Source organism: Capra hircus, unplaced genomic scaffold, assembly GCF_001704415.2.
Source record: "Capra hircus breed San Clemente unplaced genomic scaffold, ASM170441v1, whole genome shotgun sequence".
Lineage (NCBI taxonomy): Eukaryota > Metazoa > Chordata > Mammalia > Artiodactyla > Bovidae > Capra > Capra hircus.
The window spans coordinates 70,234-89,690 of NW_017189526.1; the positions used below are offsets into that span (position 1 = coordinate 70,234).

General features: G+C 62.8%; 1 protein-coding gene across 1 annotated transcript in view; it reads left to right on the forward strand.

Moving 5' to 3' along the window:
• The window catches only part of PODXL2 (podocalyxin like 2), a 40,713-nt gene extending 22,859 nt beyond the window's left edge, over positions 1–17,854 (forward strand). The window contains exons 3-8 of the mRNA XM_018044364.1: positions 6,711–7,429; positions 7,978–8,052; positions 14,553–14,709; positions 14,870–14,931; positions 16,891–17,070; positions 17,495–17,854. Of these exons, the coding sequence (XP_017899853.1) occupies positions 6,711–7,429; positions 7,978–8,052; positions 14,553–14,709; positions 14,870–14,931; positions 16,891–17,070; positions 17,495–17,707 (1,406 nt within the window). The 3' untranslated portion in view covers positions 17,708–17,854. The remainder of the gene's footprint in view (positions 1–6,710; positions 7,430–7,977; positions 8,053–14,552; positions 14,710–14,869; positions 14,932–16,890; positions 17,071–17,494) is intronic.
• Positions 17,855–19,457: the final 1,603 nt, after the last annotated feature.

Consider the following 19,457-nt stretch of genomic DNA (forward strand, 5'->3'; position numbering starts at 1 on the left):
CCTCGTTTCCAGCCCCTCCCCCCGCCTGTGCCCTCCCTCCCCACTCCTGCCAACCCCCTCCTCCCTGTGCCCTCCTCTCCCCCTCCTCCTGCTGACCCCCTCCTCCTCTCCCCCTTCCTCTGTCCTCCTCCGCCCTCCTCCCTGTGCCCTCCTCTACCCCTCCTCCTGCTGACCCCCTCCTCCTCTCCCCCTTCCTCTGTCCTCCTCCGCCCTCCTCCCTGTGCCCTCCTCTCCCCCTCCTCCTGCTGACCCCCTCCTCCTCTCCCCCTTCCTCTGTCCTCCTCCCCACTCCTCCTGCTAATCCTCCTCCCGTCTTCGCTCTCCCCCACTCCTTCCCTCTCCTGCCGTGGCTTTACCCCTCTCCCTGCAGGATGCCTGCTCTGGCCTCCCTGCTCCTCTCAGCTTGCTGGCCCTAGTCGCCCTGGCGGACTCCTGAGGGGAAAGCGCGCTCCCTTCCTCCCCGCGGGAGCCGTTCTCCTGTCTCCTGTCCCCTTTGCACCCTCTCCTCTTGGCGTGCCAGACGGCCTGCCCTGCCCCGTCTTGCTTCCTCTGGTGGCTGATCTTGTATTTACAGACGACAAGGAAATCTCCACATACTCCATACTCAGACCCTTCATCGTTACATATCTCTGCGTTTGCTTTCTCATTCTGTGCATGTTCTGTAGACCGGAGGCAGGGCTCTTCTGTAGGCCCTCGACAGTGTGTTGCAGACAAATTCCCATTTGACCCTGAAGCACTTGGGTGTGTGTTTCTAACAAAGACATTCTCTGGTCACACCTCAGTGTGTCAGTCAGAGTCAGGAAGTGGACCTCGATGCAGCCTGTGCCTCGCAAGCAGTGGTGTCCAGCTCTCTGCGCCGCTGTGGGCCCCCCAGGCTCCTCTGTCCACGAGACTTTCCAGGCAAGGATACTGGAGTGGTTGCCATGCCCCCTTCCAGTGGATCTTTCCAACCCAGGAGTCGGACCTGCAACTCCGGTATTGCAGGCAGATTCTTGACCTGCTGAGCCATCCGGCAAGCCTGAGACAATACTGTTCACAGAGTGCATTCCAACTTTCCCAGTTTTCCCAGCAGCGTCCCTAGCAGCACAAGGGAGACAAGGAGCCTGCCCGGCTCACTGTCTAGTCCAGGGTCAGGGACCGCGTCAGTCCTCCTCTGTGTCTCGTTTCTCTGGTTCTGGAACACTCGGGCCTGCCTCTGATGATGTGATTCTGGTTTTTTAAGGAGACAGGGCAGGTATTTTGTAGACGCCTGCGCAGGCTTGGTTTGCCTCATGTTTTCCCTTAAGCAGATTCAGGGTGAGAGGTTTTGGTGGGAATGTCACTCGTCTCACCTTCCTCCATTAATCAGAGCCAGCTGCTCTGAGGTGAAGCTTGGCTTCTTTGCTAGTCTGCACTCACATTTCGATCCAGCGTCACTGCCCTCTTCCCTGGATCCCCCGTTTTTACCCCGCCAGGGCCCGTCCCCCCAGCTGCTCACGTGTCACCGCCTGCTTATCTCTGGTCTGGAGTCTGTGCCCCCGGCGGGCCTCCCACTAACCCTCCTTTCTGGTGGGAGAGGCCCTGCCCCGGTTCAGGTCATACGCAGTCTTGTCAGTACCCAGGGTCCTGTGCTTCCGGCCCTCTGTCCTCGGTTCTGACCCGTCGCTCGGGTGCTGACATTCTCCTCGCCCTGGGGAGCACAGGTCCATGGCGCTGCCGCTTCCCTGCCGGGATGTGACGTTGGTCGTGGAAGAGCCGCGCTTGCGGAGTGTTTGTGCTGTTGGTGGGGCCCAGGGCCGCCTGTCCAGCCCAGACCACAGGCCTGCGTGCTGCGCACTGTTCTTAGCTTACCGGTAAGGGAAACGAGGCGTGGAGGTCAAGAGCCAAGTCCACAGCCACACAGCTCATACTCAGTGGAGGTGAAACCACAAAGCGAAAGGGGAAGGAGTAATTTTGGATGCCCAATGGCACCCCACTCCAGTGCTCTTGCCTGGAACATCCCGTGGGCGGAGGGCCCTGGTAGGCTGCAGTCCATGGGGTCGCACAGAGTCGGACATGACTGAGCGACTTGGCAGCAGCAGCGGCAGCAGCGGTAAAGAAAGAGGAAAAGAGAACTCTGCTGGTGTCAAGGACAGAGGAGTGTCAGTGATCCGCCAAGTCACCGGAGAGGAGGGCCTGGAAGAGGCTGCAGGCTTGGTGGGAGATGTCAGTTTGGGAGCCTTTTGTGTTGAGGAAGTGGATAAAGCCTTCAGAAACAGTCAACTCACTGAGGAAGAAGTCCAGAAATGATGAGTCACGATTGATGGTCTGAAAGTGAGACCTTTAGGGAGAGGGGAGGAGCTGACTCAGCTTGCAGAGGAGACTGCGTCGTGCTTGGAAGTCTGATCCCCCCGGGGCTTCGTGCGGGAGGCTGGTGGTGGCACCAGGAGCTCGCAGGCAGGCTGCGCCGCTGTCCACTCTGCGGGCTTTGTGTCAGGCGCTGGGGATGCAGAGTGGAGAAGATTGCCCTGCTTGTGTGCAGTAGCTTGAAACCCAGTGAACCCTGTATCTTTCTTGTTTTGGACAGTAGAGTTGTTTTTAATGCTGCTGGTATAGGACACATTCATCAAAACTCTCTCCAAAGCTTAGACTCCCTAGGCTAGAAAAAACCTTAGAAATCTGGGTCTCTGCATCCTCTCTTGTCACAGGAAAACCTGAAGCCCAGGGCAGCCGAGGAACCCACTGTTCCTTGGACAAGCGCGTCAGCGCTGGGCAGGAGAGGGTGTGTCAGCTCAGGCCGCCCCTTGGGGACTCTGCCCAGCGGGACTCTGCAGGGCTGCGCCTCGCTGACCTGCCCCCGTCAGGCCCTGTCCCGCTGCCGGCTGCTTCCAGCGCCCTTCGCCTCTGATGTCACCGCTTCCGCTAATGGCGCGGCTCCCTCCACAGTCAGCCCCTCCTCCCGCGGCGCTGACCCTCCCGTGGGCCGGCTCTCCCGCCCCGGGCCACCCCTTGCATCCGGCCCTCTCATCGTCTCTCCTGCCGTCAGCTCCGTCTCTCCTGAACCACTGTGACAAGCCCCTGACTCTTTGCTGCTGTCTTTGATCCCCTCCTTCATCTAATTCTTGTGCTTTGCTCTCAGGGTAGAAATGTTGTTGCTGCTGCTAAGTCGCTTCAGTCGTGTCCGACTCTGTGCGACCCCACAGACGGCAGCCCACCAGGCTCCCGTCCCTGGGATTCTCCAGGCAAGAGTACTGGAGTGGGGTGCCATTTCCTTCTCCAGTGCATGAAAGTGAAAAGTGAAAGTGAAGTTGCTCAGTCGTGTCCAACTCTTCGCGACCCCGTGGACTGCAGCCCGCCAGGCTCCTCCGTCCGTGGGATTCCCCAGGCAAGAGCACTGGTGTGGACTGCCATCTCCTTCTCTGGGGAGGAATGGGATCTCACAGTTGTTAGCGGCTGTGTATGTTTGAATGCCCAGGTACCCGTCTGACATTCTGCTGTATAGATTCCTGCCAAGCGGTCAACCAGCCCGTTTCAGTCATGCTTCTGTGTTGCGATTTTGTTTTAGGCAGGTCGGTTATGAAGTTCGCACCTAGACTGCAGTGAGGCAGTCCTGCTCTCTCCCCTTGATCTGGGGCTTCCCGGTGGTGCTGCGGTGAAGAGCCTCTCGCCAGTGCAGGAGACGTGAGAGGCCTGGGCTTGATCCTGGGTCGGGAAGGTCCCCTGGGGGAACGCGCGGCCACCCGCTCCAGCACTCGTGCCTGGGGAGTCCCACGGGCAGAGGAGCCTGGCGGGCTGCAGTCCATAGGGTCGCAGAGTTGGGCACGACTGAGGCGACTTGGCAGGCACGCATCCTGGGTTCACGGAGGTGGCGCCTTCTGTCTGTGAGGATGGGAAGGATGCCTGCTCCCGAGAGCCCCTCTGTGGGCTGGCTCGCCCTTCTCTCGGGGCACGTTGCTTCGCCGTCTCAGTCACGCTCCTTCCTGAGCCTGGCTCTCCTCTGGCCTGTGAGTCTTGCCTGCTCTTCAGTGTTTGTAGAGGGGCTGCTAGACTGCTCCGTCCTACAGGCTGGGGTGGGTCTCCTTGCTGAGCTCTGTCCCACCGGCAGGCCTTACCCTGGCTGCTCTGCACCGGGAGCAGGTCAGCTTCCTACAGAGTGTGCGGGGCTAGAGCTTGAAGTACTAAGTCTCCGCTGCTGCAGAGCGCAGGTAACAAAGTGGGGTGGGTGGATGGTTTCGCTTACTCATTTAAGTCTTACAGTGGACTTTCAGTGACCATCAGCTTCTAAAAGGTAGAAATTCTCCCTATGGAAACAGCAATGTCAGAGCCTCTGGATCTCTGCTGAATGCTGCGCTCTGGGCCTGCTGTTCGGCGCGGTCCTGAGATTTAGTCCACGACATTCCTCGCAGTTTCTTGATTTCCTGTGTCTTCTTTTTGGATTTCTTGGAGAACTTTTTCTCCCTTAGGTAACTCTCTCCGAATTTGTGGATAGTAAACCTTTAAGCCGTTGTGTACATGAAAACGTCTGTATTTTCTAACCACACTTCAGTGATAGTTTGGCCGGGCGTAAAATCCCCAGTTCAGAAGGCGCTTCCCCCAGAGCTCTGAGCACGCTTCCCTTCCTGCAGAGCAGGGCCGCTGTCGGGAGCCTGACGACGCCCTGTTCCTGCTGCCCTCTAGGCAGCCCGTTTGTGCTCTGAGAGCTGGCGTGTCCTGAGAGTGAGGCTGGGTGTGTGCCTGCCTCTGTCCCCTGTTCACGACCCTCCCAGCCTGAGGGTTCCTCCCGTGAGGCCTGGGCTTGGGGTGTCTCTGTCTTGCTGAAGACCCGTTGACCAGACGCCGCCCACGCGATTGCCTTCGCCCCTCAGCCTGCTTCCCTTCTGCTTTTGCTCTGATGACCTCTCTTCAAGCTGCTCTGTCAGAATTTCACATCCATTGAAATGATGCTTAGTTTCCAAGACCTGTTCTCCTACTTCATTTATGTTTGAATTGAAGGATGATTGTTCTATACAATTCCATCATTTTCTATCAAACCTCAACGTGGATCAGCCATAGGTCTACATACGTCCCCTCCCTTTTGAACCTCCCTCCCATCTCCCGCCCCTTCCCACCCCTCCAGGTCGATACAGAGCCGGTTTGAGTTCCCTGAGACATACAGCGAATTCCCGGTGGCTCCCGAGGTTACATACGGGGCTGTGAGCCTCCACGTTACTCTCCGCGCATCTCGGCCTCTCCCCCCGGCCCCATGTCCATCGTCTGCCCTGTATGTCTGTTTCCCCGTTGCTGCAAATACATTGAGACCTTTCCCTTTTAAAGACTGCGTGGCTCCGTTGCCTGCTCTCGCCCTGGGGAAGCGGCGTGTCTGCGCCTCCCTGCTGCGATAGGATGGCCTGCCGCTCTGCCTTCTGCTCCCTGAGCTTCGCGTTCCGCGTCCTCATAAGCCCACAGCACTTCCCTCTCCTTGATTCTGACCGTCCTCATAAGCCCACAGCACTTCCCTCTCCTTGATTCTGACCGTGAGGACATCCTTCTTCCACTGCTGACTTTCCTCTTCATTTTGGTTGAGAGGTTATCTGACTCTCTGAGCTCATCTGCTTTCCATGTTAACAGAAATTTATCTGTGGTTTTAGACTTTTATTTTGATGGTGTAAAACAATTGTCTCTTTTGTCGGAAATTTGGGAGGAGGAGGAGGCTGAGCAGCCCAGTCACCCCCGTAGACCTTTCCCAGCCCCATTTCTACGGTGTTTCAGAACTTTGATGTTTATTATCATTATTACTTTTAGCTTCCATAAAATTTCTTTCTTTAAGTAGATAAATTAAGATTTTTAGTTGGAGTTTCATGTCGGTGATGTTTATTATTCTGAAACAGAGTGGGGCCGCCAGTATCTGTTGCTACCTAGATGTAGACTCTTGACATTTTGAATGAGTTTCCAAACAAACTGGCCTGTGCTTTTCACATGTTGTTGAGAAGACAGACGTCCCAGTCTCCAGGAGGCCTCCGTTCTCGGGGGCTGGTGGGTGAGGAAGCACTCCTTCCCCGCTGGCGGTGCCGCTGAGAGCATGGGAAGGCTGCAGGCACCAGGGCTCAGCCTCTGCCCGCCCCCCCACCGCCTGCCCGGCCTTGTTCACAGCAGGAGCACCGGTCAGGGACGGTGGTCATCACCTGCCCTACGAGGGTACTCAGACTCACCCGGAAGACCCCCACCCCAGCCTGTTAGGAAAGGGGTGAAGGGTCGTGATGGGTTTTCAGCGGGGAGTGCAGACGAGGAGCCAGAGAGATGCGGAGAGCCCGCTGCCAGAGCAGGGCGCAGACGGCCGCCAGCCCGGCCCCTGGGGCTTGTACGCTGGGGTGGGGTGCAGACGGCCGCCGTCCAGGTCCGTGGGGCTTGTACGCCGGGGCGGGGCGCAGATGGCTGCCTCTGGGTCCCTGGGGCTTGTACACTGGCAGGGTGCTGCCACGTTGCTCCCATGAAGGAAGTGACGGCCAGCCTGGAGCTCGTCCCCCAGCCTTGTGTGTCCCCTCCGGTCCAGCCCATGAAGGAAGTGACGGCCAGCCTGGGGCTCGTCCCCCAGCCTTGTGTGTCCCCTCCGGTCCAGCCTGTTTCTCACGCCTTTCCCACGCCTTTCCCACGTGACCCACTGTCCACCGACCTCCACACCATCCCCCTGAGGCTCTCCTGGTTGTTTTTATGATCTGCTCGGCAAATCCATGAACAGTGAAGCTCGGGAATGAAATCTCCCTCTCTGTCCACAGATTACGTTTTTCCAGACCTGACTGAGAAGGCGGGTCCCACGGACAACACGGGCCAGAGTCAAGAGACGCCAGGTCTTGCCTCCCCGCTGCCCGGGGTAGACCTGGTGGGGCCGCCTTGGCACGTGGCCCCCGGAGAGGAGGAGGAGGAGCAGCTGCTGCCGGTGACCGGACCCCAGGAGGACGCCCGAAGGCAGGCCCCCAGCTTCCCGCCGGCGGGCAGCAGCCAGGCCCCGGGGTCCCCTGAGCACCGGCCCGAGGAGTCAGGGGACCCGGCGGCCTCGGGTGGGGAGGCAGGCAGCAGCATGGAGCCCAGCCTGTCCCCACCTGGGGTCAGCCTGAGCCCGGTGACCCTGAGGGGTCAGGATGCGGCCGGCCGTAGGGCAGGGCCCACGGTGCTGCCGGCCGCAGGGCGTGGCGGCAAGTCTGAGGCCCTTCCGGAGCCCGGTGTGGAGGCCGCTGCTGCAGCCGCGGGCTTGGCCGGCCGGCCGGGCGCGGGGCCATCCCCCGCCTCCTTCCCTCAGACGGCTGCTCCCGGCGGGGCTGAGGGCCCCAGCAGAGACACCCTGCTGCCCGGAGCCTCGGCCTCTTTCCCGCTGGCCCCCAGAGGCACAGAGCTGACACCTTCTTCTGTGACTCTGGGGCAAGATGACCTCAGGCAGGAGCCCCAGGAAGGGCCGGCTGGGGCGGCTCCGTCCAGAAGGCCCTGGGACTCCACACAGGTAGAGTGACCGTGTGGGGCGGGGGCGGGCGGGCAGCAGATTCCGGGGGCACTGCTCATGGCCCAGCAGCGGCGTCCTCTCCACACTGACCCGCCCACCCCCCAGCCTTCCCCCCCATCCCCGGTTCAGGGTCCCCCTGCTTGTCACAGCTGCTGGGGGGTGCTCCCGCCAGCTCCCCTCCTCCCCACAGCCCCCCACGTGTGCCGCCGCCCTGCCGTCCTCCCCAACCCACGAGTCACTCTCACACACCCCCAGCCCGGCCCACCCCGGCCCCAGAAGGAAAGGGGTGGCTCTGGGCGGCCAGCCTGGCTGTCCACCCACAGGTGCGCTGTTCCCCCTTCAGAGCGTTCCAGTCCCCTCTGCCCTGGAGCCTCTGGGCCCGCGCCTGCTGTCCCCGAGAGAGCGGGTTGTGAGCTTTGGCTGGGCCAGGGGCTGTCGAGGTGACGCAGCTGGTTTGCTCCCCCAGCCGCCACACCCGGCCTCGCCCTCCTCGCGTCTCCGGGGTTTCCATTCAGACCCCTGCAGACGCCCTCCGTGTCGCTGCACAGGTCATCTGCAAAGACTGGAGCAACCTGGCCGGGAGGAGCTACGTCGTCCTGAACATGACCGAGAACGTGGAGTGTGTGAGTGCCCGCGGGCGGGCGGCCGGGCCCTGTGCGCTCTGCGGGGGACGAGCTGCTCCCACCAGCGCCCGAGAAGAGGCTCCCTGGTTTTAAACCCCCAGGGCTCTGCGCCAGCCCCTCCGTCTGTGGTTTGGTGGACGGTGCCGTCTTTGCAGGTTGCTTCTCCCGTGCGTCGCTTTGGTCGGTTTTCCACAGGTGTCCTCTCGGGGGTCCACGTCCTCTCTCCGGGGTCCGCGTCCTCTCTCGGGGGTCCGCGTCCTCTCTCGGGGTCTGCGTCCTCTCTCGGGGGTCTGCGTCCACACACGTCCTCTCTCGGGGGTCCTCGTCCTCTCTCGGGGTCCGCGTCCTCTCTTGGGGGTCCGCGTCCTCTCTCGGGGTCCGCTTCCTCTCTCGGGGGTCCTCGTCCTCTCTCGGGGTCCGCGTCCTCTCTCGGGGGTCCGTGTCCTCTCTCGGGGGTCCGCGTCCTCTCTCGGGGGTCTGCTGGCATTAGTTTGGAGCTGTTTTCAGGAGGGCCGGTGCAGCCTGCTGGTGGGGCTTCACTGAGCTTCTCCGGAGGCTGGTCTGGCTGGGCCGTTTGATGTGAGAATGTCTTATGTCGGAGTCTTTAGGCCCTTCTTGCTGGGTGACTAGGAACTTGGAAGGAGGAACTCTGTCCTACCCGATGGTGTGGCGCTGGTCGCGGGCGCTCTGGAGCAGGTGTGTGTCTGCCAGTCGCGACAGGCATGCCTGCCGGGCACGGGACTCACTGCGCGCATCTGCAGCGTGAGCCTCCCCCGTGGCTGGACTGCCATCCTCAGGGTCAGAGACCCTGTGCTTTGCCATCACTGAAGGGAACTCTCAGCCTTGTGCAGGGAGAAGGGGTGTTTGTCAGCTCTGCAGTGTGGGCGGGGGCGGAGCGGGGCCCCAGAGATGCGGGGCTTCTCAGGCAGACTCGGAGAGGCGCCTTGTCCCAGCACCGCCCCCTCCCGCCGCTCCTCCCGTCCTCCCCCGGAGCTCACCAGCGCTGTGCGCCCCGAGCGCTCGGCGAGTGGGAGTGTCGGTGTGACTACATCTCAGCTCTGCCCGGGCTGGCTCAGGACCCGCTCTCTGGGCTCGCTGAACTGGGAAACCGGCCGGCCGGCCGTCTGCTTCTGGTGCCCAGGCACGTGGCTTTGGCCGTCCGTCTGCCTCTGGTGCCCAGGGTGGCTTTGGTCTCCTCTGCTGTTTTGTTGTGGCCTTGTCTTTGTGGTTTCAGACCTTAAAAAACAACCTTCATTCTTCTTTAGTGGCTTTGGGGCGGGGTAGTGACAGTACTTGCACGTGTTTAATCTGAAAGTGACCAGTGAGATACTCACTTCTTCCCAGCATCTTTATAAACAGGTAGATTTTGACATCGCGGGTGTGCTTTAACCCAGGACAGTTCTTAACCTCATGTATGCTCACTCTGTTAACTGGATGAAATGTGCGATGCGAGGGCTGTGGGTTGAGTTTATTCGGTGTCTGAGCACAGGGGCCTGGGAGGCAGCTTCTCGGAGGCCCCGAGGAGCTGCTCAGAGAGGTGGACGCTGAGCCGGGATGGTGTGAATGTTGGTGAAGGCGCTGCTAGCAGCCGGATCTCAGGGGAGGCTGCTGCTGGCCTCGAGGACCTTGCAGTCCATGACTCCGGTGTTTCGCTGTGTGTGGGACAGAGCAGGAATCTGGGGCTGACGCCCTTCTTCTTCAGCATGCATGTTGCCTCTCCAGGGGCCCAGGCATCCAGAACACAGCCTGCTTCGTCCTGCCCTCCCCTCAGAGGGTTCTTGTACGTCGCGACGCCAGTGGCCAGTGACTTGATCCTTGTGGAGCTGAGTGGCGGGCAGCCTGCACCCATTTGGCCAGTGAAGGCCTCTCTGAGTTGGCTTCTGAGCCCTTTTGACCAATCTATTACTGTCTGATGGGCCCTGCTTTCCTTTCTATTTCTTTATCTGATTGTCAGGCCTCAGTTGCAGCCTTGTGTTAGGCAGGCCTGCTGTTGTGGAGTGCGGCCTGCGGAGCACACGGGCTCAGGGGCTGTGGTGCTCAGGCTTGGCTGCTGTGCAGCATGGAGCATCTTCGCTCCCCCAGCCAGGGCTTAACGTACCCCCTGCTCTGGAAGAGAGTCTTCACCACTGGGCCACCAGGGAGGCCCCTTGGTGTCACTGCTGTCTGTGTAGTGGGATGCTCCAGGCTCTTGTATGTCCCTCCTCCAACCCAGAATTGGCGTTCTCCAAGGGGCTTTCTTGCTGTTCATGGACATGTGGGGCCTTGAGACCCTGGAATTGGGGTGTGCATACGTGGATAATGACGGCTAAGGTTAATGTCTCTTCTTCTTCCCAAGCAGCACAGATTGGAGCGCTGCCTGTTTTCCCTGGTTTCATCTGCTTTGTTGTCCTACTCATTTAACGTTTGTTCAGTTCAGTCACTGTCGTGTCCGACTCCGCGACCCCACGGACTGCGGCGCGCCAGGCCTCCCTGTCCGTCACCACTTCTGGAGCCTGCTCAGACTCACGCCCATCAAGTCAGTGACGCCATCCAGCCGTCTCATCCTCTGCCGTCCCCTTCTCCTCCCGCCTTCAATCTTTCCCAGCATCAGGGTCTTTTCCAAAGAGTCAGTTCTTTGCATCAGGTGGCCAGAGGATTGGAATTTCAGCTTCAGCATCAGTCCTTCCAATGAATATTCAGGGCTGATCTCCTTTAGGATGGACTGGTTGGATCTCCTTGCAGTCCAGGGGACTCTCAAGAGTCTTCTCCAATTTAAAAAATTTAAAAAAAAAAAAAAAAGAGTCTTCTCCAACACCACAGTTCAAAAGCTTCAGTTCTTCAGCACTCAGCTTTCTTCACAGTCCAACTCTCACATCTATGCATGACTCCTGGAAAAACCATACCTTTGACTAGATGGACGTTTGTTGGCAAAGTAATGTCTCTGCTTTTCAATATGCTGTCTAGGTTGGTCATAGCTTCTCTTCCAAGGAGCAAGCGTCTTTGAATTTCATGGCTGCAGTCACCAGCTGCAGGGATTTGGGAGCCCAAGAGAATAGTCTCTCGCTGTTACCATTGTTTCCCCGTCTATCTGCCATGAAGTGATGGGACTGGATGCCCTGATCTTAGTATTCTGGATGTTGAGTTTTGAGCCAGCTTTTTCGCTCTCCTCTTCACTTTCTGCCGTAAGGGTGGTGTCTGTCATCTGCGTCTCCGAGGTTATTGACATGTTTGACGTCTACCTGCTTAGCCGTTATTGTGGTGGGATTTTAGCATAAAATTCACCGTCTTGATCGTTTTTGAGTGTGCGGTGAAGTATGTTCACGTTATTGTGGCGCAGAGCTCCAGGACTTTTCCGTCTTGCGAAACTGAAACCGCCCCCACGAACAGCTCCGCCCCCCAGCGCCCCTTCCGCTTCCGGCCTCCGAGCCTGGCTGCTCGGGGCCCTTCACGTTAGTGGGCCGCACGCCATCTGCCTGTGCTCCGTTCAGCCCAGTCGCTCGGCCGTGTCCGACTCTGCGGCCCCGTGGATCGCAGCACGCCAGGCCTCCCTGTCCATCACCAACCCCCGGAGTTCACTCAGACTCGCGTCCATCGAGTCGGTGATGCCATCCAGCCCTCTCATCCTCTGTCGTCCCCTTCTCCTCCTGCCCCCAATCCCTCCCAGCATCAGTCTTTTCCAGTGAGTCAGCTCTTCGCATGAGGTGGCCAAAGTATATGACGTGCTTGTTTCTCTGAGCGTCCTGTCTTCAAGGTCTGTGCTGGGTGGAGCAGGTGTCAGAACCGCCTTCCTTTTCAAGGCTGAGCAGTGCTCCAGTGTGGGGGAGGACCACGTTTTGCTTACTGGTCATTTGCTGCCAGGCGTGTTTCCTCTGCTGGGGAGGACCCTGCTGCGAGCGTGCTGAGCACGTGCCTCCCCAGAGCCCTCTGAATTGTGTCGGTGCGCACGCAGCCGGGACTTGCAGGCCCCCCGCTGATTTTATTTGTAACTTTTGGAGGCGCTGTCGTGCGGGTTCGCGCCGCAGCCGCACCACTTTCCATCGGCCCAGCACCGCGAGGAGCTGTGTGTGAGCGCAGGGCCCGGGCAGTAGCCGGGGCGCTGCTGTGGCCACGGGGGAGGGTCCCCTGTCCAGGGAGGGCTTGGCAGGGAGATAGGGCAGACCCGCGCCTGCTCGGCTGCGGGCACAGCCGGGGAGGGCGGCTGTCCTCAGGAGAGCACGGCCTGAGGGCCACACCACCTTCGAGACTGTTCCTCAGGGAGCCTCCGTGTGGCCATGAATCAACCCTGCGTGCCTCTGAACGGGACAGAGGGGGCTCCTCGCCTGCTGTGCTCCGTTCCGGCTTCTCGCGCTTCAGCTCCTGCTTTCGGGAGCCTCCGTGTCCTCGCGCGCGGCGGTGCATTCAGCTCCTCGTCTCTCTGTCCCTCCGGCTGGTGGCGGGCCTTTGAGGAGCTTCATTTCCAGGCTGCTCCGGAGGCCCTGGGCTCTGCACGCTCGCGGGTGGGCACCAGGCACATTCTGACGGTGGCGCCGCGGGCCGCCTTGGCCGGGTGCTGTCCCGCAGCTCCCCATGGTGGCCCCGCAGTCTGTTCCCCCGCGGCAGCGCCTGGCGCTGGGGCTGCTGGCTGTCAGCGCCGCTGCCCAGTTTAACCATTTCGCTGGCCTCACTTTGTGGTTTACCTCGCATTTCTCTGACGATCAGCGAGATGGAGCGACTGGCCATGCGTGTTTGAGCCTCTTTTCTGCGATGCACCTCATCAGATCTTTTGCTCACTTGGCGGCCGGGCTAGCTGACTTCATTTATTGATGCCTAAGTGATTTATGCGCCGTGGATGTGAAGCCCCCATTCTGGGTATGTGGTGCTGTGTCTCCCACTCTGTGGCTGCCTTGTGACCCTCTTGGTAGAGCCCTCTGATAAGTGGAAGTCCTTTTTTTTTCACTTCACCATAAAATAGTCCAGCTTACCAATTTTTTTCCTTCACAGTTAGCAGTTTTGGGTCCAGTTTAGAAATCTTTGCCGACTCCAAGGCCACGCTCACTTCTGAAAGCTTTCCGTGTAAAATGCCCCTGAGGTGGCCTCTGGTGTGGGCGCGAAGTATGGGTCCAGGTGTGGCATTCTTTTCTGTTGGGACGCCCAGTTGTCCCTGCACCTGTGGTTGAAAAGGTACTTTTAACCCTCACAGAAAGCCTGCGTTCTTAGGACCAGGGCCCACATTCTCAGATGGGAAACCGAGGCTCAGAGGGGAGCAGCATTTTGCTAAACGTCACAGAGCTGATAAGTGGCGGAACTGAGGTGTGGGCCTACACGTGATTCCAAAGCCAGCGCTTCCCTCAGTCCAGTTCCCGTCTGCAGGATGTGTGGCATGGAGCTGGGCTGAGCCGGCAGGCCTCCTTGCAGGCGGCCCTGTGGGCCTAGGGCTTGAGCCAGCCAGACACGTGGAGCCCGAACACGTGAGGTATGCTCAGGTGGTGTGCGACCCTCACACACGAGGGGCCCAGGACACCGCCCTGCTCGGGCCCCGTGCACACACGCACACGAGCACGTGCGCACGCACACGCCGATGGTAGCAGCCGTTCCGGGGGCTGGGGCTTTCCTCTGGCTCACTCAGGCATCTCCAGGCACCAGCCTCGCACGAGCGCGGAGCTGAACCAGCTCCTGTGACGCCGCGAGCCTGAGGCTGGTAGGAGCCGTGCCTGGGCGTGCTGTCACAGCAGGAAGCACGTCATTCCGCGGGTGTGACAGCCTCGCCGCTTAGCTTGGGCTCCAGCAGAAAGGTCCCACACGGGCGGCAGCTCCGAGGGTGGGCGCTCTCGAGAGGCAGGAGCCGGGGGCGGCAACTGCCCCCGTCCGAGAGGGGAGGGGCTGCTGGAGAGCGCCACCAGGCCTGGCGAGGGCCTCTCCCAGGGGCCCCTGGGGCCAGCGGCGGGCTGGGAGCCAGGAGCGAGGCCTCCTGCGCGTGCTGAGTCCTGTTTGCCGCTTGCTTTAAGCTGTGAGGTTCCCTGTGCACAAGGGCACGGAGACGGAAGCGGGAGAGGAGTGCCAGGCGGGAAGGAGTCTCGTCTCCCTGCCCCCGCCCGGCCCGCGCGCTCGGCGCCTCTGTGAGTCCTCCCACCCCCAGCGCAGCCCACGAGGACACGGATGTCCTCCCTGACTCCCTGACTTTGGGCCCTGTCTCTGCAGTGAAAGGCGAGGGCCGGCCTGGGGCGGCCGCCTGCCCCCTCTCCTCCGTTGTCCCAGCTCTCCGTCACCTGCCGCCTGTGGCCCCTCCGGCCCTGTGTGGGTGCGTCTGTTCCCTGGCTCGCCTGCGAGTAGCCCCGGGCAGGCCCGTGCTCGCCCTCCTGGGGTCGAGAGGCCAAGGCAGGACTAGGGGGACTCAGGTCTTGCGCCCCCGCCATCCCCTGTGGTTCCCAGGGCTCCCGCAGCAGCTCCTCTGGCCGGCCCCCACGGCCTTTCCCAGGTGGGAGGGACCCGGCCTAGAAGCACTGGCGCCGCCCCCAGTGAGTGAGACTTCTCTCGGCTCTCAGGAGGCGTTCCGGCGGCACCGCGGGCTGCAGCTCCTGGCCCTAGTGGAGGGCGTGCTGCCCCGCCATGGCCACGGCCGCCACGGCGCCTGGCACATCTCCCTGAGCAAGCCCAGCGAGAAGGAGCAGCACCTGCTGATGGCACTGGTGGGCGAGCAGGGTGAGCCGGGCGGGGCTCGACGGGGCCGCCTCATGGGTCATGGAGAGAGGGGAGGGCGGATCCGGACGGGAGGACGCAGGCCTGTGTGCCGCTCGGGGTCTGAGGGCCTGGGGTCGAGCGCCTCGCGGCCACGGCGGTGCTGATGGTGCCCTCTGTGCAGGCGTGGTGCCCACGCAAGACGTGCTGTCCATGCTGGGCGACATCCGCAGGAGCCTGGAGGAGGTAAGAGCGCGGGGTGGTGGAGGCACGGTGGGGCGCGGCCTCATCCAGCCCCCGAGGGGCGTGGAGCTACCCGCAGCCGCCTTGTGAGCCATGTGAGACGGCAGGTGCGGACCCAAGCCACGGAGGGGGGTGGTCAGGAGAGGCGCAGAGCGGAGGGGGCCTCGGGGGTCTGGGAGGGTGGGTGGCATTCCCTGGGTGAGCAGTGGAGAAGCACTGTGTCTGCCCAAGGAGTCCTGCAGAGCCTGGTGGGCGGTGGAACGCCGCACGTTTCCAGAGGCATGGGAGGGTCACCACACGCTCCTGGGGACCTGGGCTGAGGGGACAGGCTGGCAGACCCCCCCCCCAAGATGCACCTTTACTCACCTCTCCCCTTGAGGACAGCCCGTGTCCTCCAGGCCCTGTCCACTCACTGGCATCCAGGCCCTTATCAGTCCCCTTCATGCCCACGGGCCTGCAGTGTCCACGGCAGAGCTGAGGTACAAGAGCCTGGGCCCCCCTCCTATCTCCTGCGTGCCAGGCCAAGAAGGGCGGCGCCACGGAGGCTTCCTCTTCGTGTGGGGCTTCTCGATAAGCGCACGGAGTGCTGAGGGACAGACTGGGTTCTCCTTGGGCTCATTGCCAGCCGGGGCTGTGAGCAGGGAAGCAGCCCTGTTGAGTCCTGCTGGTGCCTATCTAGATGAGAGCAGAGAGGAGATGCCCCCACTGGGGGCACGCCGGGCTCTGCCCCAGACGCCCCATGAGACGCTGTGTGGGGCTGGCTGTGAGCTGTGGGGTTCACGACAGGGCAGGGCTAGTGGGCTCCGCCTTGTGTACAGGCCCTCCTGCCTCTTCCCACCCAGGGGTCTGGGTCTTCTGGCTTCACCAGACTCTTCATTCAGATGGATTTGGCTGAAAGGCACACTGGGGCTTCATTGTTATTTTAGCAAAGAGTACTTGTTATAAACATGCACGTGTTGTTTATTTGGCCCCAGCGGGTCTCCACGGCCGCGCTTGTGATCTCCAAGCTTGGTGACCGTGAGCAGGACCTAGAGCTGTGGCGTGACGCGGGCTTACTTCCCTGACTGGGGGTGGAACCCGGGGCTCCTGCATTGGGAGTGCTGAGTCTTAGCCACTAGACCACCAGGAAAGCCCCTGGGCTGGGTCTTTGGAAGGACACGAGTGGGCAGGTTTCGCGTGTGCATTGGTGGTGAATCCAGCAGGGAGAACTGAACCTGGGTAATGTAAAAAGTGGGAAAGCACTGGAAGGCCATTCACGGGAAGAAGAGCTGATCCCGGCCTTGGAAAGGAGGCCTGCATCAGAAAGCGCCCGCAGGTCTCTGCTCTGCAGGCGGCACCCCCTGCCCGCCCCGGCACCTGTCATTTGGGGATGGCACCTCACCTTCTCTGCCCCTGGGCCTGAGACTGACTGGAGAGTCTGCCCAGTCCAGGGGGTGAGGGGGTGGGGCACAGCAGTCACTTGCCCAAGGCCAGCTGCCCACCCGAGACAGCCCACAGTGTGGGAGTGCTGGGCCAGCTCAGTGACTCTGGTGACCATTCCGGCAGGAATAGGAGGCTGGGGTTAACCCAGGACATGGACACCCACCCCAGGGTGGGAGCTGAGTTTCCGGAGCCAGGTGGGGCAGGTGTGCAGTGGAGAAAGTGTGGAGGCCCCCAGCTGCCCTGTCTGTGCCCACTTGGGTGGGGCAGTGTGGTCTGTGACAGCCAGTTCACGGTGGCCTCTGGGGATTGGGCACCCCCAGGTGGGCGTGGGGCCGGACGTCAACCACAGTCGGGTCAGAGGCATGGCGGGCCTGCTAGAGGAGGCTGGGGCCCTCCGCCGAGGGTGGTGGGCTCAGGCAGGGCCCTCTCCCAGCACAGGTACCAGGCCTGTTCCCCATCCCTGAGCCCTAGTCCCATAGGCCCTGGGGGGAGCCCAGCACTCAGGGCCCCAGCTAAGGAGCCGGGCCCCTCCCCCCCCAGATTGGCATCCAGAACTATTCCACCACCACCAGCTGCCAGGCCCGGGCCAGCCAGGTGCGCAGTGACTACGGGACGCTCTTTGTGGTGCTGGTGGTCATCGGCGCCCTCTGCGTGGTCATCATTGTACTCGGCCTGCTCTATAACTGCTGGCAGCGCCGGCTGCCCAAGCTCAAGCACGTGGTGAGCCAGCTGGGGTGGCTGGGGCGGGTGGGGCGGGGGGCCGGGCCGGGGCTGCCCTGAGGGGGTGCCCGCAGGTCGGGCATCTGAGGCTGTGTCCTTGGGCCGGGAGGGGTGGCTGCCGTGAAGCACTTGTGCGGAGGAAAGCGCCAGCCTCCCTCAGGTGCTGGAGGTGCCGGGCGTGGGCCGTAGCCCACGGGCGACAGCCCCGGGAGGAGCCCCTTTAGAAGGCGTGGGTGGTGAGGAAGGGGTCCGCTGGTGTCCGGGGCTGGGGCCCCCGGCTGCTGGGTGGGAGGCTCGGTGGTCATCTTAAAGGCTTAGAGCTGGGGAAGCCGCGGCCGAGGGCCTTGCGGGGTCAGGGCCGGCGAAGGGCCGGGGTGCGGGCGCGGGGTCCAGCGCGCTCGCCCAGCGGCCCCTCCCGCCGCAGTCGCACGGCGAGGAGCTGCGCTTCGTGGAGAACGGCTGCCACGACAACCCCACGCTGGACGTGGCCAGCGACAGCCAGTCGGAGACGCAGGAGAAGCAGCCCAGCCTGAACGGCGGCGGCGCCGTCAACGGCCCGGGGGGCTGGAGCGCGCTCATGGGGGGCAGGCGCGACCCCGAGGACTCGGACGTGTTCGAGGAGGACACGCACCTGTGAGGGGCTGCGCCCCGCCCGGCCCTCGGCGCGGGGCCCCCCGCTTCCCCTGACTCGGGACGCGCCCCGGCCGCGCCCCCGCCCCGCCCCCGCCCGGACGCCCCTCCAGGCCGCCCGGGACCCCATTAAAGCCGTCCGGAGAGCACGCCGGCCGCGTCCCCTGCGCGACTCGTTCTTGCGCCGGGCGGGGCGGCGGGGGCGGGCGGGCTGCGGGCGGGGCGCGCCTGCCCTCGGTCCTCCGGTCGCCGGGGCGCCGCTAGGGAGCGGGCGGGCGGGCGGGGGCGGCGCGCGCTGACATCCGGAGGGCGGGGCGGGCGGGCCGCGCTGACATCCGGCGGGCGCCGCCGCCCGAGCTGGCTCGGCGCCGGGGCGTCTGCGCCATGGACACCTGCGACTGTTCTCTAGCTGCAGGAAGGGGGACGTGGGCCGAGTGCGGTGAGGACGCGAGGTCCCCGGGAGGGCGCGGGGGCGGTCCGTGGAGCGCCCGCTGGGGGTCGGGGGGAGGGGCACGGGGCCGGCCCAGGCGTGGACCCCAGCCCCGGGCCGGCGCCCGAGCGCCAAAGCAGGGCCCTGCGGGTCGAGGAATTCCTCCGAGCGGGGACGTGGGTGCTGGCGTGACTTGTCCCGGGGTTCCGGTGGGCTTAGGGTTAGGGCTGTGACGCGGACGCCCGGAGGAGGCGCAGAGGGTGGAGGGAAGAGAAGGGCCCGGCGGTCGGATCCTGGGGGCGGGCCTGGGATCCCCGACGTGGCTACTGATGAGCCACGGACCGGTGCTGGGAACGTCTGGGGCCGGAGTCAGGCTCCGGTTGTCGGAGAGCCTGGGTGCTGCCATCGCCGTCACCGCGGCCGCGCCGGAGGCGGTGCGGCTTGCTTGGGAGGTGAGGCGCCTACTGTTTTCCTTCCCCGTCCTCCCCTGGAGCCCTCCCCGGGGCTAGTCCCGACTTTCGAGTCCTGCTTCCTCGCTGGGGACCTCCCGAGGTCGGGTGCCCCTTGGGATTTACGTAGCCTCCAAAGCCTGGTGCTCTTCAGAACACACTGGGTCCCTCCCGCCTGGGCATGTGCCGAGGCCTCCAGCATCCTCAGTGGTCGCCCGCCGCCCCGCCCGTCTGCCGCCCTGTCTCCTGACGCCCAACCTTAGGGAGTCTCCCGTTCTTCCTCCCACGCCTCCGGGACCCTGCAGGCCCTGCTGGCGGGGCGCCGCTCCCAGCGCTGCACTTCACAGCAGGGGTTGCTGCCCCACTCCCCCCTTGCCCGCACTCACAGGGGTGCTGCCCCCACTCCCCCTCTGCCCGGCACTCACAGGGGGTGCTGCCCCCACTCTGCCCTGGCCCGGCACTTCACAGGGCGGGTGCTGTCCCACTCCCCCTCACGCACTCACAGAGGGGTGCTGCCCCACTCGCGCCCTGGGCCGGCACTTCAACCAAAGGGGGTGCTGCCACCACTCCGCCCTGCTCGGCACTCACAGGGGGGTGCTGCCCCACTCCGCCCCTGCCCTGGCCACTCACAGGGGGGGTGCTGTAACCACTTGTTCCCGCACGTTCCACCTCCACTCTCGCTTTGCTCCAGCAGATATCTGGCAGGGGGGGACGGGTAGAGAAGACTGCGGGAGGGGAAGGAGGGAAGCCTCCCCCTCTAGGTGACGGCAGGTGAGGCAGAGATCAGCGCAGGACAGGCGCTGAAGGGCGCAAGCAGCCAGGACAGGGTTGTGCGACGCGGGAGCGTGGGCGTCAGGGGGGGCCTGGAGAGGCTTGAC